The sequence below is a fragment of the Aythya ferina genome (assembly GCF_964211825.1).
Source record: "Aythya ferina genome assembly, chromosome: 1".
NCBI lineage: Eukaryota > Metazoa > Chordata > Aves > Anseriformes > Anatidae > Aythya > Aythya ferina.
Window position 1 is genome coordinate 63,268,674 of NC_140296.1, and position 25,158 is coordinate 63,293,831.

Here is a 25,158-nt window from a genome sequence, read left to right on the forward strand (position 1 = left end):
GAAAATGGCTTAATTAAAAAAAGCCAGCTTCCTTGCTTTTTGGTTTCTGGTGTTGTTTTTTTTTTTTTTTTTTCTTTTTTTTTTTAAAAAAAAGTAGAGCCTCATCATCGGTCAACCCCCCCCTTCCTCCCCCAGCTGAGAAATCCCGCGGCGGCTTTCCCCCTTCCAGGCGCTTCCGCTATTTCTGGGCAGGGTGAAGCAACGCCGCCGCAGTCTCTCCCCGCCCGGGGAGGTGAAGGCTTCAGCTCCGTCCCCTGTCGCCATCCCTGTCCCCGTCCCTGTCCCCGTCCCGCTCCGCTGGCAGCTGCGGGGAGCCCCCCGCCACCATGGCCGGCCGTCTGCTGCTCCTCCTGCTCTGCGCGGCGCTGGCGGACGAGCTCCGCGCTGAAGGAGGAGGTAAGGCAGCAACTTTTTTTTTTCAGAAGGGGAGCCAAGGGGTCTAGGATGAGGAGGATGTCCCCTCCTGACGGTTTTTTGGGGGTTCCTGCGGAAATGCCTGGCTGGAGGTTCGATGCCCAAAGAGGCAGAGGGTTTTGCTGCACCCCTGTCCTGAGCTGCACCTCAGTGGTGAGGAGCTGACGGGGGACACCTGGGGTGCCCCAAAATTGCTGCTGGGTTTCAGCAGGGAGGTGGGGATCCCAAGTGGTCCTGAGGTGCTGTGCCTTGCCGTGTCCCCCTGTGAAATGGGGTCTGTAGCGCTGGGAGGAGAGCTGCCCACTAAGCGGGGTGTGCTGGAGGTCATGGGGCTCCAGGCGGGCTCGGCTGGGTGCGCTTGGCCGTGGGCTGGGGCGCAGGGGGATGAGCACGTCCTGCCTCTGTTTGTGCTGCGAGGGTCAACATCAAAGTTCAGGACAGAAAGCCACACCGTGTGGCTTTTCAAAAGGCATTAACTCTTCCTTCAGTGAGTCAGCCTACCTGGGTTTTAAAATAAGGTCCTCCGCAGGTTGCAAGGGTGTCCTAGTTGAGGTGACCAACGCCCATTGCTCCTCTGTGTTTTCAAAGAAAGAAGGATGACAGGGAGCTTTGGAAAGAGGGCAGCCAGCCTCAGAAGACTAATCGGCTAGCTGAAGTTTACAAAAACATCTTCTTACAGTGACAATGGGGAGGCAAAGGAATAGAGTGGCAATAACCCCACCAGCTGCATCCTGTCACTTTCCCATAACTGCAGAGAGGGATTTGAGGACAAAGAAGACAGTGGGTGAATGAACTAACAGTTGCTGAGCTAGAAGTTACAAGCACTTTCTGTAAGCCTTCCTTGCAAGGAGCATTTTCAGAATAAGTGGGACTCCAAAGTACGCATGGGCTCTGTGGTAGTGCTCAATACAAATGGCAGTAGCAGAATTTGGCTCCCTGTGGCTGATCTACCAATTTCAGTGGAAGCAGAGTAAGTTTCCTCCATAGCTGCTTAGAGCATATGAAATTATATGATTACTGATCTGCTAATTTACTTATTAGTGCATTGAGATGCATGAAGAATGCTCCAGAAGGTGCATGCTGCCCACTGAGTGTGAGCCTTCAAGACCCACCTGCAGCACTGCCTTCCACACTCCAGTCTGTGATTGGAAAGTATTTTTTCCTATTTAAATTTCACGTGTGTAGAACATAACGCCAGCTCTTGTTACTGCAGAGTAACAGGACTGTTCATGAGCTGAGTTTTCGTGCCTCTGATCCTTCAGTTTCAATCAACAGCTACCTGTGTCTTAAACTTCAAGGCAGGAGATCTCGTGTGTGATGCCAACCTTTTAAAAAATAAAATAACCCAGCAATCAGACCTCGAGGTGTACTTTCTTTAGATGCTAAGCTGACATTTGTTTGCTTCTGTTCTTCATTAAATCTTCAAATGCAGCTCTACTTGCAAACTTAGCAGTAAGGTAAGAATGCTACAAAAGACAATTAGGAAGTGATGTTAAGACTGAAGTAAGACCCCAGGGCAGGGCAGTGGGATTTGGGGTAGTGCAGGACAATAGATCTCACACACGGGCAGTTTCTTTTCTGAAGGTGGGACTGTGAGACAGCTCTTCCCATCTGCCAGTAGAACCCCATGCTGTTTGAAGTCACTGTGTCATGAGTCTGTGTGGTGGTTACCTTCTGGACCACCAGCCCCTGGAGCAGCCCGTGGTGTTGCCTGGTTGTCAGATTTAAAACCAAATCAAGAACTGCAGTCTCCCTGGCCTGCAGAGTGGCTGGGAAAGTCATTCTGTTCAAGACTGGAGTCTAGAGCAGGAGCAACAGAAATAGAAGCCCTCAGCAGCAACCTGCATGTTCTTATTTTCAAGACTAACAACAGCAGGACAGAGTTTTGTGTGCCTCTAGTTTGTCTGGGAGCTGCTGATTCTGAGAGAGATCCTGAGATGTATCAGTCTCTGTGAGGACTGAGGTGACAGGTACCATTGCTTATGGGTGGAGAGGTGAGAGGGTCTGTTTTGGTTTTGTTTCTACCTCATTTATTTCTAATGAATGTATACCACCACTAAACGTAACCCGGCAATTGTATCATTTTCTCTGCTGTCTAGTATTCATCAAGAAAGAAAGTGCTGACAAATTCTTGGACAGACCAAAACGTGCTAACTCCTTTTTGGAGGAAATGAAACAAGGCAATATTGAAAGGGAGTGCAATGAGGAGCGCTGCTCTAAAGAAGAGGCAAGAGAAGCCTTTGAAGACCAGGAGAAAACGGTAAGGATGAACTAATATGAAACATAGGCCTGCATATTTCATGTTTGCAAAATAGTATAAAGTATTGCGAGCTGGACATCAAAACTTACAAGTTATTGTTGATTGCTTAACACAAAGTGTGAAGTAGTGGTTTTGACTGTGGCTGGAATTGCTAAGGCATACGCGTATCAAAACAGTCTTAGTTCCTCTCTTGTCAAGTCAGGCCAGGTTAAAGTTTCCATTCTTTTACCTGTTCTGATCTGCCTAATTGCCGTTGTAAGGTATTTGACCTTTACATGATTCAATACTCCTTGTGTTAGAACTATTTTCACCCTATCTGTGTGGCATAGCTGACTGACACAACTATATTTTTAGATGGAGAGTCCATGGGAAGGTAGGGATGGCAAATATTGACTTGGAAGTTCATGTGAATGTTTTTCCATGTTTATCTCAAGAAGCTTTGCAAGGCTTGTCATTTTCTGGCCATCTTTCCGTCATTTGAATTGACAGAATGTGTATTGTGGACAGTCCTTATATGCCTTACTGTTAAATTGCCCACGTGGAATGAGGTTTGTATGTGTGGCTCGTGTCACCTTCCCTACCCTGGAGGCTGCTTAACTTTGGCTAGAAGTGTGAGCAGTTCAATTTAAGTCTCCCTATAATTAAAGGGAGACTTAAAGAGATGGGGCAAGGTGGTGGGCAGGTAGGAAAGGTAATATTTGAAAATTTGAAATGAGTCGGTGGTGGAGGGGAATTGGGAACATTGTACATAGCTGTGTGGCTGTTAAGAACAGCCCTGAAATGGGAGTCAAGGCTAGACTCATTTCACCGTGGAATTCCTGGCTGGCCAGAATGTTCTTGGAGTGGCCCTGAGGTGACCTGGGTGAGGAGTCATGGATGCTACACCAGGACACTTCAAAGTGTAAAGGTTGGCTGATCAATAGCAGAACCAGCACAGCCTGTTCTGCCTGGTGACCAGACCTCACTGGAAAGGACAGACAGGATACCTGGAGTCCTCAGTGTGAGAGAAAGAAGAACAGAAATTGGACAAAATATTATTAAATCTCAGGATTTCTGAGGTCCAGCTTCATAGGGTTGCAGGGGAAGGAGACTGAGAATTTGATACTACAGGAATGAAAGTAAATTCAGTCAAAACCAAAGGCAAGAGACAGGTATGCTAGAAATCAAATGCCTTATGCTGAGTGGGTCACATTAGGAAACCCCTAAGCAGGTTCAGGTATTTCTGAAAAATGCATGAGACTTGTTTCTCTTGTTTCTCTTTCAACTTGTTTATGGTTGTTTATGATCTTATGGGTCTTTTCCAACCTAAATGATTCTATGATTCTCTAGAGCTGGCCACTAGAGATGGTTCATTCATATGGTTTTAATTAATGAAATGGCAATATCAGGCTGCAAGACATTGTATTTACCTGTAACTTAAATGTTTCCTGAAAATTATTAGCTATGAGTATCCTCTCTATGAAAACTCTGATACTTTTCTGAAGAACTGAATTCAGTAATTCTCATCTAACTTTTTGTCTTCTTTTATTTCCCTCTCCCTGCACCTGCCTGTAGGAGGAATTCTGGAACGTCTATGTAGGTAAGGAACACCCTGCACTTGTTTAGAAAATTAAGCCTCCTTATTGCAAGATGAAAAAGGATGCACCTCTTACATAACCACTTCCTGCTGCCTTGCTTACTCTTCTCGCTGTGGGATGCCCTCACTTTTGTGTTTCCTCTGAAAGAGGAACCTGATTGATTTACAGCCTTGCTGTTGCTTGAACCCGGTCATTTCATTTGAAGGCAAGGTCCAGCTGCCTCCAGTTCCTGGGATGACCTTTGTCATCTCAAAAAAGAATACTGACCCTTTGTAGATAGCCAGAAGCAGAAGCTGGGCCTCTGGCTCTGCCAGCTAGTTACCCTCCAGAAGGTCAACCCAGGATGGGAGAGTCCAAGATGCAAAGAAGAGGGTGGCACTTACATGCTTTAGCCAGCACAACCTATTAATCTGCATTGCACTATTGCTTGCCAGTTTTATGTCACCTTGCATGCCACAGTGTTGTTGGTTTCTGTAAAGTAGATCATTTGGTGGGAAATGTTTTCTACAGAACTCTTTGGCGTTCAAGGAAGACATACAGCAGATTAGCAGATACTGTTTGCCAGTCTTTTCTGGTTTTTCTTTTCTTTTCTTTTTTCCTGAAGGTCTGAGTTGTACTTATTAGGATTCTGCTGTTCATAATCACTTCACATGTGCAGATTTTTAATGTATTAGTGTTTGGTAATGCGTTCTTCTGAAAGTATGTGTTCAGCCCACATGTTAGGAGGAATACTTCAAAAACGTAGACCAAAGACTGCTCAGCTCCGTCTTTTGAGTCTGCAGAAAATTGAAGACAGTTGCCACAAAGAAGATGCAAACTTTCACAATCCTCTAAGGAGAGGGATGAACTCTGCAACCTAAAGGGCGAAGTTTGAAGCAAAGCCTGCGTCAGTGCTACAGTGAACAGGAGTGGAAAATTTCAGACCGTTCTCTCATGAGAATACAGGCAGTGGGACATCAGTGCCAGTGCTCTTAGCGGAAATGCCAATTTCATACATCTTAAACCACAGTCCACGAATTGCTTTATTGGTGTTCAGAAGTTTTGAAAACCACAGCTGCCCTCAGCAAAGTTGCTAGAACAATTGTGTCTTGTTTCCTTTTTTAGTGGGGGGATTCTGCAATGCTTTTTGTGCAATATTGACATAAAACTCAGTCCCACACCAGCAACTACAGTACAGGGGAACACTGTGCACGTATGGTTTCTAAAACAGTAGGCTGCTGCTCAGCTAAGGCCGCTACAGAATAGGGCAGGCCTCGTGTGTGCCTTTCTTTTGCTAAATGGTGGTCTTGCTTTCCCACTGTTGAGGATGGGCATCAGTCTTCCAGCACCTCTGTGGTGGACCTCACTTGGAGTGCTGTTGTTTGTGGCCACATTCAGGTACAGAAGGGATGTAAAATGTAAAATGGGCAGCACACCAAGCCCAGCAGATGATCCCTGTGGCAGATGTACCCGCAGAAGATGAAGTCACAGGTCAGAGGCATCGTGTAGGTTGCAAGCTGGATCTATAGGATGAGTAATGTCTTGCATCTTGTGTCCGCTGTGGGCACTGCTGTTCTTCCAGGTGCTCTAAACAAAAGCAAAACAGGTGGCAACATTCAGAAATATGAAGGCTGTGAATCTCCAGCAACTAATTAGCAAGCATCAATTCCCCAGATATCCTACTTGTCTTATCACACACTCCAGAAGAGCCTGGCATCGTATGAGGCAGGAATGCACTTGTTACTGCAGGTTGCTGTATGGGAGAGATCGAGGTAGCGAGCATCGGTGTAGGAGAGTGAGCTGCTTTTGTGAGGGTGGGAGAAGAGGCTGCTGTGTGGCACATTCCCCCAAATGTGGTGCAGCCTCATTTTTCTACTTGTAACTATATTTGTGAAGTGGGTATGGCTGTGGCTGGGGTCAGCCAGTTGTGTCCAGGTCATGGAAAGGAAGGGAGGTGGCAGAACTATGTTTAAATATGGAGATCCCAGCTTAAATACAGGGAGCATGAGGTAAGAGCTAATTCTTTGAGGTCTAAGCTCACACCTCAATAGATAAAATGGGACAATTGTGGTACTGTAAGCATGAAACAGGAATTTGGCCGGCACACATGGATTTAGCAGAGCTTTATAAACATTTTGTTTTGTTTTGTTTATCTTCTGATTAATACGCTGGTATCTGTTACTTTAAATAAGAGGCACTGCAGGCAAAACACATGCATGTGGGACGAGATGACCTTTAAAGAAATAAGAGTTGAGTTGTCCTTATTATGTGGAAATTGCAGGGAAATGCCTTGCACAGTAGTTGCAACATGGAAATGTCCCATCTGCTTTTCCAGTCTTCACTGTAAATGATGTACACTTGGACAAGCAAGTATGAATTTATCTTCTTAGAAAAAAAAAGCTGTAACTATACAGTAGCCACCAAAAGCAGATTGCAAAACTGAGGATGTGTATATGAATCATGCTGACTTGGAATGACTGCAGTTACTCTTGCTTGCCTGGGAAGTGGCTGCTCACAGGACATACGTTTTAAACAGAACAATGAAAGATTGCTTGTGAAAACTAAACCCCCTTCAGAGCTCACTAAAAATGCTTGCTCTCTTACAATTTACTTTTTTTTTTTTTTTTTTTTATAGATGGCAACCAGTGCAGCTCAAATCCTTGCCACTATGGCGGACACTGTAAGGATGGAATTGGTTCCTACACTTGCTCCTGTTTGGATGGTTATCAAGGCAAGAACTGTGAATTTGGTAGGTTTCTCCTTCAAAGAGCTGTGGCAGTGAGTTTACCGGGTTGCAGAACCATAGGGAGTTAACACTCCCTTAACAAAGATTAATTTCCTCTTAGAAAAATACATAGAATAGGATGGCAGTCAACAGTGAGTTGAAAGCCAGTGCCAGAAGCAGAAAGCCTTCAGGCTCTACAGCTGGATAGTATTAGCAAGTGCTCCAAATTCACACTTCTTCCAAACAAAACCCTCTTAAGTATCAAAGTCCTCTTTACATGAGCTTGAACACCCAAAATATGGCAATAAAACTAAGTTCTAATATATTATTATAACTGATAGCAAACCTTGGACTCCAAGCTCCGAAGTATATCCTCACTGCTCAGCTCACAGCAGTGAAGAAAGCAGATCTCAGTAGACAATGCAGAGACTTTTCCAGCCTTGCAAAGAATCCTTTTCTTTCATAGCCATCTTTCCTGAGTCTCACATCTGTGCCCTACAGCTATTTTCCTAATGATGTAATGATGTCACTGGAGCGTGTATTGGTTGCCCAGAAGAGTGGAGGGTGTGGAACTTAAGAAACAGGACAGAGGGGAATAATGAAGCTGATCTTTTTAGGGCAGGAGGGATGAATCATGTGAGGATTTATCAGTAACTGCACTTTCGTGATAGTGGTTTCAAAAAGCTAGCGCTTTTTGGAGCTCACTGTGATGTGGTCACTGTGTGCACATGGGTTTAGCAAGTACGTTTCGTGCAGTGGATGTGGTTGCTTTGTGAGGCATAAGCAAAATTTCGCCACTTGTGCTGTTACCCATTTTAATGGGTTTCAAGTGTTTTACAGGGGAACTACAGATCCTCTTTGAAGAGTGCAATTTAATTTCGTGAGATCCGCAAAGTCAGTGTTTATTTACAGTTGTTTTTTTCAAACTTACCTCTTTTATAGTTATACCAAAGTACTGCAAAATAAACAACGGTGACTGTGAGCAGTTCTGCAGCATCAAAAAAAGCGTGCAGAAGGATGTTATGTGTTCCTGTGCGAAAGGATATGTTCTAGCAGAAGATGGCAAACACTGTGTTTCATCAGGTACAAAGTCACATGATAAACTAATAGCAATACTGGTGAGGCTTGTTTTAGTTAAAGAATGTGTTTTGAACCATCGGTGTTGTACATGGCATAGATTTAAGACTGAGGCCAACCAGCTGGTTTGTATTTTTGAAGTCTTCCATGTGTGAGGTGACATGATGGACTTCTCAGAACCTAGCTGACTGAGAACCCTTTGCAGGGTGCCTCTCACAGAATTTCCTGAGGAAATAAAGTGGAAAACTATAGCTGTATCTTGCTTATTTGAACACTAATGCTCCATATAAAATAGCAGCTCACAAAACCTTTCTACTTCTGATTTCAGTTAACCTAATCAAATAGTAACTGCTGACATTAAATAGTTAAGATTGACGCTGTTCGAAGTGTTCTAATTGTTCCAAAAAATGGGGAAAGAGGGATGAGTCAACGGTATGCTCCTGACTTTGTTTTTTTATATCCTTTACAACTAATGATGAATTGCCGTCATGAGCCATATTCCTAAAATAGAACACTCCGTTTCCTAATTAAGATGGTTTTAATAAGAGCTAGTACACGAATATAGCAATGTAAACAATAGAAGATGACTTTAAATACTTTGAAAACACTGTCCAGAGACTGAACCTACAGAAGAGTTTTAGGTGTAGCAAATGGCTTTCATTTTTCCAGACCATCTGGTCTTTTTTTGCATCTTCCTAAGCTTTGTTAGTCTTGAAAACAGCTGCATAACTTATTTATTGTGAGATGGTGTTGTCAAGTTTCATCTTATGTGGGTCTTTCTCCTCTAATTGTAGTATTATTGTCTTTACAGTAAAGTACCCTTGTGGAAAAGTTTTTGTCAAAAGAAAAAAAAGATCTGTTATTTTACCCACTGAGAGTAGCAATGTAACTAGTGAGCAGGATGGCCCCTTCCCAAATGGAACAAGTCTGGAGGAGGAGATTGTTACTACCACAGAAAGCCCAACCCTCCCTCCTCGCAACGGATCGAGTATCAAGACTCCCTATGTGGATACCAGGATAGTAGGTGGTGATGAGTGTCATCTTGGCGAATGTCCATGGCAGGTAAATCTGGGGTCTGTGTTCTGCATGTAACCAGCACGTGTTTCTGAGGGAAGCTCTGCAATTGTTCATTTAACCTGTTTGCCTTCTGTAGTACACAGTTTGTAGCTGTTTGGGCACTTAGGTGTATTGTTTTGCAAACTGCAGCTTTAAAATATCAAAATGAAAGGTTTTACACCACTTTAGGTGGTGCTGCTTTTAACCTGTAACCAGACAGGGCTTTTGAGTGATGCTGGCCCAACACCGTTCCCTTTGCAGCTTGTGTTCCAGTGCTGTCCAGCCATAAGCTGCTTATTCTGGCAGAGTTGTCCTGCTTCTGCCTTTCTTTGTCATCCCGTTCAACCTTTCTGAGGCACAATGACTTCCCTTCTCTGTTTCTCTGAGTGAGGTGCATCTTGGTGCTTGGTGCTTGAGGTGCTTGGTGCTTTTCCATGTTGATCTGCTCATTCACTGGGGCCACTGCTCTAATAGTCCAATTCTGCATGGGAATAGTGTTGTGTAGATCTAACACAGGTAAGAGGAGGTGCCCAGGGTAATGCTGGGCGCAAAGCTTAAACCCTTTTAGCAGGTTCCCAATCTATGGCTTGGAGAGCACTACTCAAGCTTAACTAAATCAACTTTTAGCTGCAAAAGCCATGACCTGGCAAAGTTGTGCATATGCTGAGGAGGTTATATTCAGACTCAGAGCCTCTGTTTAGCATGGAGTTATGCTTGCTTGTTCTCAGTCTGGACTGAGTACTTAGAGGTGTAAGTTTGGACAAAATCCCAGTGCTAGATGAAGGTGTAGAACCACATGCTGTTTGCCTTTGTCCTGCACCCTTCTTCCCTGTCCTCTAAGATAGCAGTGCCTTTAGGCAGTATACCCAACAGCTTGTCAGAGGCAGCACTCATTTGCTTCACAAATACGCTTTCATAACTAAGTTTTCCTCTTGATTTCAGACCAGCCAAAATGAATTCCCGTCTTCTGCACACTTGGAGTGTCAAACAGGAACAGAACATAGACAGGAATTTTTTGGGGTAGTAACTCCCCCAGGATGGGGTGATTTGGGAACTGCATGCTCCTTGCTCAGTCAGTCAGCATCTGGTTCATGGAAGATTTTACTAAAAAGGTGCACTGTGAGGTGAAGAAGTCAAACCTCTGTTTTGCATAAAGATAGCTGAGATTCTCTGACAGTACATACCAATCTGTAGCAAATGCACATCTGTATACAGGACCAGGAGAAATCTGCAGAGTGGTGCATACGTGCTGCTGTATTATGCATATATGCAGTCTGCAGAGAAAGCAATTACCTGCTTATCGCTCACTGAAGTTAAACTGCTCTTTTTAATTCTGCACTTACCCTTGTTTTCTCCAACAGGCTGTTCTGATCAATGAGAACGGGGAAGAGTTTTGTGGCGGAACTATTCTGAATGAAAATTTCATCCTTACTGCAGCTCATTGCATGAACCAATCCAAAGAGATCAAAGTTGTTGTTGGTAAATGGCTACTTATTTTGTTCCAGTGATGTCTGAGCATGCGCTGCAGATTAATTCTCTGGGCTCTAAAACCCATGTTAGATGTACTCATATCACTTTCTTTATTATTAGTTTTGTTGTTGTTGTTGTTCTGCTTTCTCTCCCTTCCTGTTATTGCAGGAATCCTGTTTTGTAATCACTGGGGCAGCTGATCTAGAAGGTGATAATGGTGCATCCGTTTCTTCTTTGCCAGATAGTTGGAAAGGATTAAGAACAATTATTCTAGAAGTGTTGGGTAGCTCTGCACTCATCAGAGCAGTGCTTCTTCAGGAGGCTCATAATTTTTCCTTGCAAGCGTGAAGCACACTGACTTGTTTCTAGAGGAACACTCAGGAAAGCTGTGACACACTGGCTAGAGGAAGAAACTTGCTCACATTAAGTCACTGCTTCAATTCTGAGGCATGATAATAGATCAACACAACTTTGTGTTTGCACTATTTTAGTCCTGACCCTGAACAGATGCTCTTCCCTGACAAAGATCTGGCTCAAGCATCTGTAAGAACTTACACCCCTATTTGCATTAGTTTAGCTGAATAAGTTTATGCTGATTTACATAAACTCTTACATAAATCCCCATTGACAAAACCTTGAAGCTGAAACTGCATCCAGGTGCTGCTGCTAAGTATTGCAGTCCACTCTTACAGTTTACTTGTAAAGTACAAAGGCTTAGGCAAAGTGGTAGCAATGGGAATACTCATGTCCTCTTTTATCAAGTCTTTATTTCTTATACTATCTCCATATTAATGACCCTTTTAATAATCTCATTACAGGTGAAGTGGATAGAGAAAAGGAAGAACAGTCTGAAACAACGCACACTGTGGAAAGAATACTTGTTCACTCTAAATACATCGCCGAGACTTACGATAACGACATAGCCCTAATAAAGCTGAAGGAACCTATAGTACTTTCTAAGTACATTATCCCAGCGTGCCTCCCAGAAGCAGACTTTGCTAATGAAGTTTTGATGAACCAAAGGTCTGGGATGGTTAGTGGCTTCGGGCGTGAGTTTGAAGGTGGAAGACTTTCCAAAAAACTTAAAGTGCTTGAAGTCCCCTATGTTGATAGGAACACTTGCAAGCAATCCACTAACTTTGCGATAACAGAGAACATGTTCTGTGCTGGTTATGATACAGAGCAAAAAGATGCTTGTCAAGGAGACAGTGGAGGCCCCCATGTTACCAGATACAAGGATACTTACTTTGTTACTGGAATTGTTAGCTGGGGAGAAGGGTGTGCAAAGAAGGGCAAATACGGTGTCTATACCAAACTGTCCAGGTTCTTACGCTGGGTAAGAACAGTCATGAGACAAAATTTGTAGCAACGCGGTTCTCAATCCTTCTGTTAGTGAACAAGGTGCAGTTTCTCTAACGGAAACTTCTTTTTTTTTTTTTTTTTTTTTTTTTTCCCCACATCTGCTAAATGAGCTGTCTGTTTGCTCAAGAGATTCCACCAGAGGTTCCTGGAAATAATATAAATCCCCACTAATCATGATGAAAGTGGGAAGACCAGGACTTTAGTCCTCTAGTGACGTGTACTGCAGCCAGCTGGCTCAGTAGGGAGCTTGTTCCTACTAGAGCTTTTTAGCTTCTACCTGTGGATGTTTTTAGAAGATGAAGGGAGCATGGAAGCTTCCTTCCAGGCAAAAGCTGAGACACAAGTAAGTATTCATTATGTGTTGCTAAATAACCACATTTCACAAAACTGCCTGCTTAGGTCACAGCAGCTAAATAAAATGTGGTTTTGCTTTTTATGGATTGTATTTCACCCTAGTTTAATTTGAACACTTGTTTTCTGCTCCTTCAGAAAAAAAAAAAAAAAAAAAAAGAAAGAAAAAAAGTGCATATTCACTGTTTCCTGTATCATGATCTGGTTTGTGTATGGCTGAGGATCAGAGAGGTCCTTGCGTGTGCAGTTTTTCTAGGTGCTACTGTAAGGTGCATTACTGATGTATATCAGCATCTGAAATAAAACATTATTTCTTTTTTGTTCTTTTTTATTGTTTTTATTCTCTCCAGTCAACTTACACATATGAAGACAAAGTCTCATTTGAGAGTGAAAAAAGTGCATGCCCCTAAACAAGTGCACGACACAGTTCACCTGCCTTATGTCAAGGCTGATGAGAAAGTAAAGAATGGATGGGAGGAATTTAAGTCTTCCACTGGCCTAAATAGCATTAAAGGGCAAGTTAGATGCCATGATACTAATTTCTTAGAAAAAAGCAAACATCCAGTGATTTCTCATATGTCTGTCCAGGTACTACTCTGCTTTGTGCTGTAAGGTTTCCCAGCAGTAGTGACACTCCTGTTATTTTGTATATGAAGTCAAGCATTCCTCCATACTTTCTTCTTCAAACCTTCTTAGCATCAGTCCTAGTCACAGAAATCATGTAATAATTTTCAGTGGAAGGGATGTATTAAAGCTATCTGGTCCAACCCCATGCTTAAAGCAGGAGTAACATCAAAGTGAGATCAGGTTTTGCAGGGTCTGGTCCATTCAAGTTTTGAAAACTTCAGAGGCTAAGGTTTTGTTACCCCTCTGGACAACAAGTTCCTGTGTGTTGGCATGCTCACAGATAAAAATTTCTCATATCTACTGGGAAATTTCCTTGTCACAACCTCTAAATGCTACCTCTTTCCCTGGGCAGCTCTGGGAAATGTTTGACTCTGTCTTCAGTCTGATCCCCATTTAGGCAGTGGAAGACTGCTATTAGATCCCCCAACTCTCCCTGGCTAAACAAACCCAATCCCCTCAAGCCTTTTATTGTACATCTAGTCCCCTAGCCATCCTGATGGCCTTTCCAAGGCTCCTCCAACCTATGATGCTCCCATGCTGCCTGAGGTACCCTGCATTTTGCCAGGCACCTGCCACTTATCTCTTAGTGAGTACTGGCTGATTTCATATAGCAGGTGCTGTATCAGGTTGAATCACTAGAAATAAGGCTGAAAAACTAGAAAGACAACACCACACAACGCCAAAGTATTGCTGCAGTCAGCAGTAAAAGCAAGCGAGAAGAACTGCAGGTCAGTCACCCCAAGGTGATGGTCTCCACCTGTATAAAACCTTGTCAGGCTTACTTAAATGTTTGTTCAGCAATGTTCGTTCCCTGATTTCTTCTGTCCACTCAATTCCTGTTTGTACACTCTAGCCCCTTGTCCTCCATGCACCCCACCAGGGTGACACATCCCTTTTCAAAGGGGAGTCCTCAGGCACATGTGCTACCCAAATCCTATTTAAGTACTTGTGCTAAGGGCATTGCTCTGCTTCGGTGAAGCCTGAGGATCGAGGTGAAACTCAAGACCAAAGTGGACTGTTTAAGGTGCTGAGGTGGCCTCTGGTAACAGTGGCAGTTGCTGTGTTTTACCAGAGTGTCTTTGTCAAGCCAAGTAGCACCTTGAGAGCAGGCACAGAGCTGGTTTAACACAGCAGCACGCAAGACAGAGATTAAAGTCCATATTTGTGTGCAGCATGAGTGTGCTTAGTCTGTAATGACTGTCCTAATTCTGTGGAGTATGAGAGACTTTGTCCTTAGGCTTTGCAATCGGTGTTTATTTGTCCTTTACAAAACTTTCATCCGGTGCCAAGACGCCTATAGTGCCCAAGGCTCAAAGGCTTCATATTCATTCCTTGTTCTGTAAGGTTGTCTCTGCCACAGTGCTAAAGGGACATGCTTGCTTGCATGTGTCTCTTGCTGATGTCACTTTGGTTCTAACAAGGTTATGGGCCTAAGAAGGCTATGGGCATAGTAAGGCCCATAAGGTTATGGTCCTAAAAAGGCCTACAAGGTTACGGGCCTAACAAGGCCTACAAGGTTATGGGCCTAACAAGGCCTACAAAGTTATGGGCCTAAGAAGGCCCATAACCAACTCTACGGCCAGCAAGAAAAGACAAAATAAAAGCACACTTGTTTATGTACACTAACTATTTTGGTGCGATTTCACCTAGCAAAATTTAAACAGGTCATAAGAGCTAGGCAAGAGGTAGAGCACGCATCTTCTGGGCAAACCGGTGGATTTAAAAATACCAAAACTCGTTATGGTAAGCAAATACTGAGGATAATAATTTCTTCACAGAAAGAGTGGTTAGGCATTGGGACGGGCTGCCCAGGGAAGTGGTGGAGTCACCATCCCTGGAGGTATTTAAGAGGCATGGTTTAATAGTGGGACTTCATAATGTTAGGTAGATGGTTGGACCTGATAATATTAAAGGTCTTTTCAAACCTAAATGATTATATGATTATTCTATGAATAAGAAGGTAGGGCATTGCTCAGGCTTGGTCCAAGGTAATGTATCTGGGCAAGATCCTCTTGTGCATGAGGCACTAGGTCTTGAAAAAAAGGAGGCTTTTCTAAACTAAAATATAGAGAGCCTGAGGAGAAGCACAGCAGCAGCTTTTATGTGTACAAAAAAAAAAAAAATACTGCAGAGAAGTAGGAGGTAATTGGATCTTCATGTCTGTGGTGAAGGTAAAAAGACACAGCCCATCTCGTTTGCAGCAAGGAAGGTTCAAGGAGATCTCAGGGAAAACCTTCTGCCTTTGTGGCTCAAAAATCCTATAACAGAAGTTATCTGGGGAGCAGTGAAGTCTCAAATTCGATAGTCCTTCAGAAATGGGAAGTAACTAGCTGCCAGGAATACAACTGATTGAGGGTGCCCGAGGGAAGGAAGGCGGACAAGCTGGCCTTCTTTGTAGCATCCTACCGCATGGCAAGGAAGCACACTTCTGCAGATGCTGTGTCTAACTGGAACCGATTTTCAGCTGAAGATATGACCGGTATGGGCAGGTCCTCAGACTGCCAAAGAATTAAAAAATCATTCTAGAATGAGGTGGAAATTGATGTATTTGTGAAAGCATTGCCTGTCTGGGTGCTTGTGACAGAGACTGGATTTTGTGTATCCCAGAGGTCCCATCCAGGACCTCTGCATCTGTGCAGGAAACCTGCTTGCAGGCTCCACTGGATCCAAATCTTCAGCTCCACGCTGCCCTTGCGGTAGTTTTGCTGCCATGAGGCACCTGCAAGCTGCCAGGATGGCACTGCTGCGACGCAGTGGCTCTTGCTGTTTTAACATTGTCCTTTGCTGACACTGAGCCCAGGCTTTGCTCGGAGCGGTTTTGTTTTCTCATGAGTTAGCGACCTTTGCACTGCAGTGTTCCTCATTTAGCAGCTGCCCCAGAGCCCTGCAGAGAAACCGGAGGGAGATTCTCAGTGAGCTTGGAGGATGGCAGTGATGGGTCACCGTGGAGCAGTGTGGCTTCTTCCCCTCGTCCTCCTTTTCCTGCAGACAGTGCAGACAGGTACAGCCTTCACTTTAACTCTTCTTTGTGCTGCTTTGCCTCAACCACGAGGGTAATTAATTATTCTCCATCATTTGTGCTTTGTGAAGCAGGGTGACATCAGGAAAAACCTGGTAATTTTGTTTTCTTACTCACCTTGCTCCCATTTGCCTGCTACAGTGCAACAATATCCATGGCTGAGTCACTACGAAAATACTATTTCAGACTGAAATGACTATGTCAGGGTAAAGGATGAGGTTAATACATCAGTACTCTGTGCTTTCAACCTGACAGCATTATCAATGTCAATTCGGAAGCTGTTGGGTGACAGAAAGAACCCACGGGGTTTAGAAGTGCAAAGGGGAGCCGGGACTCCACACCATCACCCAGTGTGCTTCTGTAAGTTACAGCACAAGTGTCACATCCCCGCTTGAGGGAGCATCCCACCTGTGCTTTGAAGTTGGAGCCTAAGATGCTTCTCTGCAGAGTAAGAGTACGGATTATACTGCAGACATGATGTACACCTTGTTTAATTCTGTTGTAAAAGTCACTTACAGATTACAGAGGAATAGTTGCACACCACTGAATAAACACCTGAGCAACCCAAATTAAAAGAACTGGTAGTAAGAGGGATTTATTTATTATTTTTTTTCACATCCCAGAGATGAGGTGAGAAAGGTCCCTACTGGGAGACCCGTTGTCCTGAGAATCTTCAAGATGTTTTAGGAAAAATTTTCTCATACAAGCATGTAGAAAGCAACTTTGGGCTATTCTGCCTTTGGTTCTAATGAACAGGATGGAAGTGGTTATTAATACAAAGAGTGAAGATGACTTTAATAAAAGTGATTGTAAAATGATAGAGCTCATGAAGGAAGTAAAGAAAAAGAACAAGAAGATCAAATTAATGTGTATTTAAAAGAGAGAAAAGATATAATACTTCCATATAAAAAATGCTTATGATGCATGTCCAAACTACCCCAAGGTCAAGAAAGGACAGGAGGATTAATTAAAATCATGAGCTGCTTCAAGACTTGACCTCCAGAAGGAAGCATAGAAAAAAAAAAAAAAAAATATATATATATATATATATATATATATATATATATATATATCAGTTCAGTTCATTGAGGATAAGTATAAAAGTGTTACAGACATCGTGGCATAAAAGCAGAAAAGCTAAGGCTTAAATAATATAAGATAAATATGATATGAAAATCAAGAGCTATCTAAGAATACAGATATAGGAAGAGAGACCAAGGAGAATGTCAGTCTGCTCCCAAGAGGGAAGAAAATCTTTGTTCCTTAAGATATCAGATTGTTTGTGTGCAGCAAGGACAAAAGAAACTGCTGAGTTGCACCAGTCAGAAACAAATCACATCACCCCCGTCTCATTTCCTCCAAGGACAGGATAACAGGCTACAAAAGATGCAGTGCATCCCCGTGATTTTATATAACAGCAGACAGAACAACATGGTCTGAATTGAACTCCTGAGAGGTTGCTGCACACCTGGCTTTGAAACTGTGCTAGTCAGTGCTTCACTGTCCAAGGAAAGATGGTGCAGGGTGCAGGGCTCAACACAGGTGAGCCTTAGGACCTCAGATACTCAATATCTTCCCCAGTGACGTGAAGGATAGGAAAGAGTGTTTACCTATGGCATTTGTAGCAGATCTCAGATCAGGACTACCATAAATACAGATGAGAGTTCTAGACAATCTTGTGAAACAAGAACAGTGAATAGGAGGCAACTCGTAGGAGCAAAAACAAAATTCCTCCCTTAGCCCCACTATGCATAACCAAGGAAGTTTGTGAAATATGTAACAAAAGAAGGAAAGGAATTAGGTCTTCTCCGTTTCTACTGAGACAAACAGCTAGGACAAGAAGTAGTGGGGTCACACCATACTGTGGGATACTCAGGATAGATATTATTATTATACTTTCTAGGTATTATAAGGCTAGTTAAGGAGTGCATTAGGCTGCATGGATGAGCTGTAGAAACTCATCACAGACCAGTAGGAAGAGATTAGATGACATCTGTTAGGACTGGATTACCTTTCCTTGCTCTCACTCCATGAGTAAGACTGCTCCCTTTCTGCCCATGACCTTGCAATGTCAGGGACTGCACTAAGGCAAGTAGTATGAATCATCTAAGGATGGAAAAGGAATAGTGTGAGGATCTACAACTGTCCAGTATTTTATTTTTTACTGATACCTTAGTTGTTGCTAGTTTGTTATTCTCTTTCCCTCCTGGTGAGTATGGGTTATCTCAGCCTGCATCATGAAAGAGCTGTCAGTTATAGCTGGGAAGCTACCACAACATGAGATGTGAATGATAGCGGTCTTCCTCATGTTGACAGCTTACAGGTTTCTTAAAAATGTTTGTTGTGATGGCTGTGATTACTAGAGGTCTTTGACAGGAATTGCACAACAGAATTACACAAAATGGTGACGGCTTTGACTAGTGCTTGCGAGCAAGTCTTCATGAGCTGCTTGTGCTTTTAAGAAATCGCCATGAATATGGAACCTGCCTATAAATTTGCCTCCTTTGCAGTCCTTTCAGACACGTGCAAGGTCAACAATGGGAACTGTGGGCAGTTCTGCAAAGATGAAGATGAAGGAGTAGTGTGTTCCTGTGTTGATGGCTATGCTCTGGGTGACGACAACAAAACCTGCGTTCCTGTAGGTATGAAGCCATGCTTAAAGTTCATTCTATGGGATGCACATCGCATTTTCACTGCATTTTGGAAGTGCTGGTGTGCTGCAGGGCTGTTGTAGCATGAGGAACAATGTTCACTGATGACACCTTTCACATGGCTTGCTTGAAATGTTACCAACAAAAAGAAAAAGCTCTCAGTGAGAAGTCATAATTTAACCAATATCAAATTATACAACCATGAGAAATGTGCAGTGGCCAAAATAGTACACTAAAGTATTCCATGCATCTGTGTATGTTCTCAGAGCAGACTGCAAAACCCATGTTCCAGCAGGTCTGAAGCCACATGGGACAGCGGTGGTTACAACAGGGCTGAGATTTCTCTTCTCCCACAGACTGGAGCAGTTGTCTCATGCTTCAGAAACTTTTGTTAGAAAAGAAGAGGTTGCATTCCTCATTGGTGAAAATTGGTTTCTATCTTCAAGGCCTCCAGTGTGTGCTGAACATCTGGAGATCAGAATGAGTAGGAACCCAAGAAACTTCTCCCTTTACAAGATGCAGTTCACAAGGACTCATTATAACTTTAGCAGTAGTGACATAGTGTGACTGCAGTTATATCTCATTTTTTTCCCTTCAAATATAACCTGATCCTTGTAAAAAGAATACCTGTCATTCTTCTTCCTTCTAAAAACTAGTTTTCCATAGTTAACGTATAGTAACTTTTTAAAAAAATAACTTCCAGCATTGAACTTAAACCATCAGTTTTACCTGCAGTCAGGCAAAGTGCACATTAACAATTATTAATCTTACTGTATTCTTCTCTCTGTCTGATGATATTTGTTATAAGACCTTTGTTATTTAACACCAATTTTCAGTCATGAGCTTATAATTCCTAATATAGAATATTTTACCTAGTTTCACAAATACACAATTTATAAGCAGGCCCATGAAAAATTACAGCAGGTCCATGAAAATAACAATGCCAGTAATGGAAGTTGTTTAAATTCTAAATAGTTTGGAAATGCTGAATCCATGAGTAAGTTTTAGAACAAGATTTTGTTAATTTTTATTATTATTTTATTTTTTCTTTTTACAACCATCCTTGTCCCCTTCTTTCACCTCTGTGATATTTTTGTTAATGTCATGAAAATTCTTGCTGAGCCAACCCCAATGAGGATACCTGGGTATCTAATTTGATTACCATAATAAATGGTGTCAGCTTTTGTTAAAGTTTTCCTTGAACTCTTACGTAAGTTTTCCTTCATTTCCACAAAGACTTGATTCCATGAAAGCAGCCTGCTTTTTCCTGCAAACAATTTTCCTCCCCTAAAGGTGACTATCTATAACTCTAGAGGCAGTTTTGACTTGTGTAGGGTTGCAGATGGGAACACCTTGCAATCAAAACGGGACAGGTGCCCCAAAGTCCCAGCATCGTCTAGTGTACAACATCAAGTACTAGTGTCTCAATTTTACCTTTTTAGTAAAGTTCCCATGTGGTAAACTTCAGAGAAAGCATGAAGTGGGTCGAGAAAAAGCTACAGCAAGTCCAGATGCTCATCTTAGTAATGAGGAAACCACTGAGACACCGAGCGACCATCCTGAGGTAACAGAGGAGGCTGGCAGTTTACCCAGCGCATGTCCATGGCAGGTAAGATGCTGTCCTGAGAGGTTCGATGCCTGACCCCACTCAGATCATAGAATCACACAATCATTAAGGTTGGAAGAGACCTCCAAGATCACCTGGTCCAACCATTCCCCTACCACCAATGTCACCCACTAACCCATGTCCCTAAGCATCTCACCACCTCTGAATTAAGGATGCTTTTGATAGGAAATACACATGAAAATTTCTGCTCCAAGAAAACTGCTTGAATCTTTGCTAGCTGTTCAGGATTTCTATGCACAGACATTTTTACACTTTATCTTTTTTCTCTCTCTTTGCAGGCTGTTCTGGAGAAGCACGATAGCTGGTTTTGTGGGGGGACAATCCTGAATGAGTATTTTATACTTACTGCAGCTCATTGCGTTACTGATTCTGAGAAAATACAGGTTATTGTTGGTAAGTGGTTGTCATTTTGTCCTTTACTATAAAAATAAATGCTACAAAAACACGTCCTGAGTGTCCATGTACAAGACACTGAACTATCCCAGACTTACTTCTCATTGTCTCATCTTGTCCCTTGACTAGCAATGAAATAAATGTTCAACCTGGTCGAATGGACAGTTCCTTTATGCCTGGCTTGGCCCAGTGTAGCTTGTATATGATGCAAGCCAGGCATAAACCACAGAAGTATGTGGGTCAGTAAGGCTGAGCTGAATTAGTTAATTGGTCTAACATTACACCTTTGTGCAATTTGAAGACTTCCACATGCCACATTCAGACACTAACAATAAATATTTTGACAGCATGTAGATACCAGTCTGAGACTGTTCCATACTTGAAACCTTAAAATCATTATTTATTATGACATTTATCATAATGTAATTTATGAAGAAAATCATAATGTAATTTATGAATTCAAATTTTCATAATGCAATTTATGAAAAAAATAGTCTATCACAAATTCTAGACACTGAAAATGGTATTCTGAGTCACAAAAATTTGCACTTGGCCTAAAACAGTAAATCAAAATCTGTGTCTGAGCACCAATTTCCTGTCAATTTAATTCCAAAAGAGATCTCATACAAGTTGAGAAGGAACATTTGTGTGTAGAATATTAATGTTTTAGAAGACAGTATTTCCTGTTTAAGTCTGTTTGACAATGTTGCTCTACAAATGAGAGGAGCAAGAACCTACTCTTCTATATTGGGGTTTTGTTTGTACAATAGTGAGTGCCACTGGGTATGTTGTAACGAAGGCCAAAACTTCAGATGAAAATTGTCATCGAGACCATCATTCTGACAGCAAACTTCTGATTTTAAACTTGCTTGGCACTTTGACAGTCATATAAAAACCTCTCCTAAATGCATATAAAATGCTACAGCGTCAGAATACAGGCCAGCTCTGAAATGTACTAAATGTACAATAAATGTACATTATAAATGTAATACTCTACATGTAAAATAAAAATTTGTACAGTACGAATGTCTATACAAAGTGCAAGGTACTTTAGTCCCATCTTTTATTGAGGAGCTTCTTGGGCTTGCTGGTATTGCCTTGTTAACACCTGCTTTAAAAATCTGATACAGGGATGGTGGACAGAGACGAGGAACGGCCAAGTACTGCGACGCACAGAGTGGAAAAAATAATCCCATATGACGAATTTGATTCAAAATCTTTTGACGGCGACATAGCCCTTATCAAATTAAAAGAACCTATCACATTTTCTGAGGATGTTATCCCAGCATGCCTTCCAGAAGAAGACTTTGCTAACGATGTTCTGATGAACCAAACATTCGGAATTATCAGTGGCTTTGGGAACAGCTTTGAACGTGCGGAGCCGGTCAGAAGAATGAAAGTGCTTCAGGTCCCTTACGTGAACAAGAGAACTTGCAGGCGTGCCCTTAAACATCTAGTCACAAGCAACATGTTCTGTGCAGGTTATAGCAAAGATGGACAAGATGCTTGCCAAGGAGATGGAGGAGGCCCCCATGTAACCGAATACAATGGCACTTACTTCGCTACTGGTATTATCAGCTGGGGAGAAGGGTGTGGAAACCAAGGAAAATATGGAATATACACTAAATTGTCAAGCTTCTTACCATGGGTAAGAAGTGTTTTGACACAAAACTCTTAACAGCTTGACGTTTAGTCAACCTAATTGTCTTAGCCGTCAGATCTGATCCCTAAATAACATTTTCCTCTTTGTAAAATGCCTGCTAAAGCTCTGAGAGTTAGCACTTCCATTAAGAGATGTCATCAGTCCCTTCATGAGCTCATGCCTGGTTTTCAGAAGGTGTGCTTGGATTTTGAACAGAGCTTGCTGGTTTTGGACAATAATGGAATATCTTCAAATGCAGTGTTTTAGGAGATCTTTTTGCTTTGTCTGAATTTGTCTCGGAGGCTTTGGCTGTGCTGATAAACTGGAAAGTTGCAACTAACTCAGCTTTCCTGTGGCAGTACCTGCTTTATAGAAATAAACCTAGACAAGGATACCATCAAATTAGGACACTTCAAGAGCAGGCCAGCATTTCTAAAGCCTCTGGAAAAAATAAAAAATAAATAATAATAATATAAAAAATGCTTGATCTTGATTGTGTACTGAGAAAGAGCAGGAAAATGTGCAAACCACCAGTGTATCCACACATGAGTCTAAGTAATTGGGCATGTCACTGAGACTAATGCATTGTTGGATGAAGTTAATTGCTTGACTTCCCATGGGACCCCCACTGAAACCCTCCAGTTATAACAGCCCTAACCTCTACAGTAAGAGAGGCAAACATGGTGTGTGGAGCTGTGGGTCACACATGGGCATGTTCCAGGGATTTCAGAGAGGCCATTGCAAAGAGCTTGCACTTGCTGCCCCATCCCCTCACTGCTGTCCATCTGTCCTCCTGCCCAGCCCCACATTACCACTCGCCCTGGCTCTGGGCAGCCCTAATTTATTCATAACCAATTCCAAAAGGCACAGAAACATTCAGCGGGCTTCAATCACTGTCTTTCGCTCAACGTGTATTCAGAGGAATCGGCCACGTGAGCTTCTCCCTTCCTCACCTGTTATTTTCTGCTTCTACAACGAAACACCAGCCTCATCCTGCTCAGATGTTCAGTACCAGATGAGAACAAATTCTGTCTGCAGGGACAGATTTACCCCAGCTGCTTAATTGCACAGCAAATTGCAGTTCCCACTCAAGAGACACGGCAAGATACACATTGCATTCTCGGTGCTCTGCCTATGTCAACCTTTAAAGTCCTCATGGAGAGGACAGAGCTGTCAGCAGCATCGAAAAGTCTGAATTCCAGATAAGTGGATTCCAGATTTCTGAGTGTTTCACGAGGGACATTTCATCAGGACAGCTCATCTTAGGGCAAAATGAGCTCCCTACTGAACCCCCTTTATCTATCACCTAAGCTGCATGCAGGAGCTTGAGTGATATGGCAATGTCTGTGCATAAACTCTGCCATCTCTGGCTGTTTCATAACCAGTTTTACAGCTTGCAGTTTTGGTAGGGAAACAAAATTAAGATGAAAGTGAGTGGAAAAGGTAAAGGAACACCAAGGTGAAAGTAAAGAATGAATTTATTTTAATAACAAGTATTAACAGCACTTACTATGCTGAAATATTAACACCAATTACTATTTTTAACAACGTGTGCACAGAAATAGAAAAAGTCATTGCTTGCATCTGCAGAGATGTCAGAGTAGCTCCCAGATGGTTTTTGGCCTGCCAGGCTGGCAGGAGACTTGCACAGCCTAGTGGCTAGGCTCGAGTCCTCAAGGAAAGCTCCTGTGGGTGCAGCATCCACTGGAGGGAATCAAACCTCCTGGGGTTTCATTCCTCCCCTGGGATGTCCTGCAATCTGTGACCAAGCCAGAAGGGCAATGCTGATGCTCCTCCAAAATGACTGCATGTCTCTTCAGCATTTATAAGTGATGATGCCCTTCAAATGCAGCAAGAAAAGCTTTCTTTTTTTTTATTATTTTTTATTTTTTCCTGCATATGGTGAGCCAGTTGGCTACTGACCAGACATTTAACTGAAGTATAGCCCATTTTAACCACACTAAGCATTAACCCTTTACAAATTATGTGTCTCCTCTGTTGGCTAGGCAAATTTACCTGGCATTTTTGTGGCTTGTGTACCCACAAGGATGGGTACTGCCTATAAAGAGGCATACTAGTGACTGTGCTTCGTATAAGGAGAGTGTACATCAACAAACAAATCAAATTAACTTGTGTCACTCATTGCTAGCTCTTGACCGAAACTGCACATAATCACGTTCACCTGTTTCAGACCGACTGATGTCTAAGGCTAGGCTGAGGGCTGCAGTCTCGTCTTGTTGATCCTGGTCTGCTGCCAGCAAGTGATCATTTCTTCTTTCATTTCTTGTCCCCCAGCCAAGGGCTGCTGGCAGCAGGGAGGGGGAGGCTGGAGCTGCTCCAGGAGACTTTCATTATTTGCCTAGTGCGGGGGTGACATCTTCTGGAAAATAATTTCCATCCCCTTTCGTTAGCTGAGGTGTGCATTTCCCACAAGCGTGTGACGGTGACACTCAGCTGATGGCTAGCCAAGGGGCTGTGACACAACGGGGGCACACCGATGAAACACCTCTCCGTGTGCTCACCGTGATATTTAAAGGAATGGGAAAAGAAATTCTAGTAAGTATAAAGAAACATGACGAAAGGACCGCCTTTCTAAACCCCTCTCTTTATGCAATCTTCCGTAATACGAAAGTTTGAAGGTAAGGCCTGTTGCAATAATGTCAATACGGGAAGAAAACAAAGTTGGTGCCGTAACAGGATTGAGTACACTGTGGCCCAAACAGCTGCTCAGTCAAGGCTTGTTTCATCTAAAAGGAAAACATGAGCTCAAAAACTAAGCTCTAGGGAGAATACAGCTTCTGAAGCTGTGTTGGTGTTGCTAACCTGATTTGAATAAATACCTCGTGCCTACATTCACTGACGTAGGGTTGCAACGTGTAAGCAGTCTGCTTAAAAAAATAAATAGATGTTTGCAGATGCACACTTCTC

General features: G+C 42.7%; 2 protein-coding genes across 2 annotated transcripts; both read left to right on the forward strand.

Annotated features, from left to right (window-relative positions):
- The first annotated feature begins 114 nt into the window (after positions 1–114).
- LOC311422375 (coagulation factor X) lies at positions 115–12,590 on the forward strand. Its single transcript, XM_084495357.1, has 8 exons — positions 115–396; positions 2,514–2,674; positions 4,229–4,253; positions 6,866–6,979; positions 7,898–8,038; positions 8,844–9,094; positions 10,450–10,567; positions 11,377–12,590. Exons 1-8 carry the CDS (start codon positions 327–329, stop codon positions 11,922–11,924), a joined length of 1,428 nt encoding a protein of 475 aa, XP_084351483.1. The 5' UTR covers positions 115–326; the 3' UTR covers positions 11,925–12,590.
- A 3,153-nt stretch (positions 12,591–15,743) lies between these two features.
- LOC311441430 (coagulation factor X-like) lies at positions 15,744–22,691 on the forward strand. Its single transcript, XM_084529561.1, has 5 exons — positions 15,744–15,899; positions 18,428–18,559; positions 20,011–20,177; positions 20,474–20,588; positions 21,719–22,691. The coding sequence occupies exons 1-5, from the start codon at positions 15,824–15,826 to the stop codon at positions 22,264–22,266; spliced, it is 1,038 nt and encodes a 345-aa protein (XP_084385687.1). The 5' UTR covers positions 15,744–15,823; the 3' UTR covers positions 22,267–22,691.
- The last annotated feature ends 2,467 nt before the right edge of the window (positions 22,692–25,158 follow it).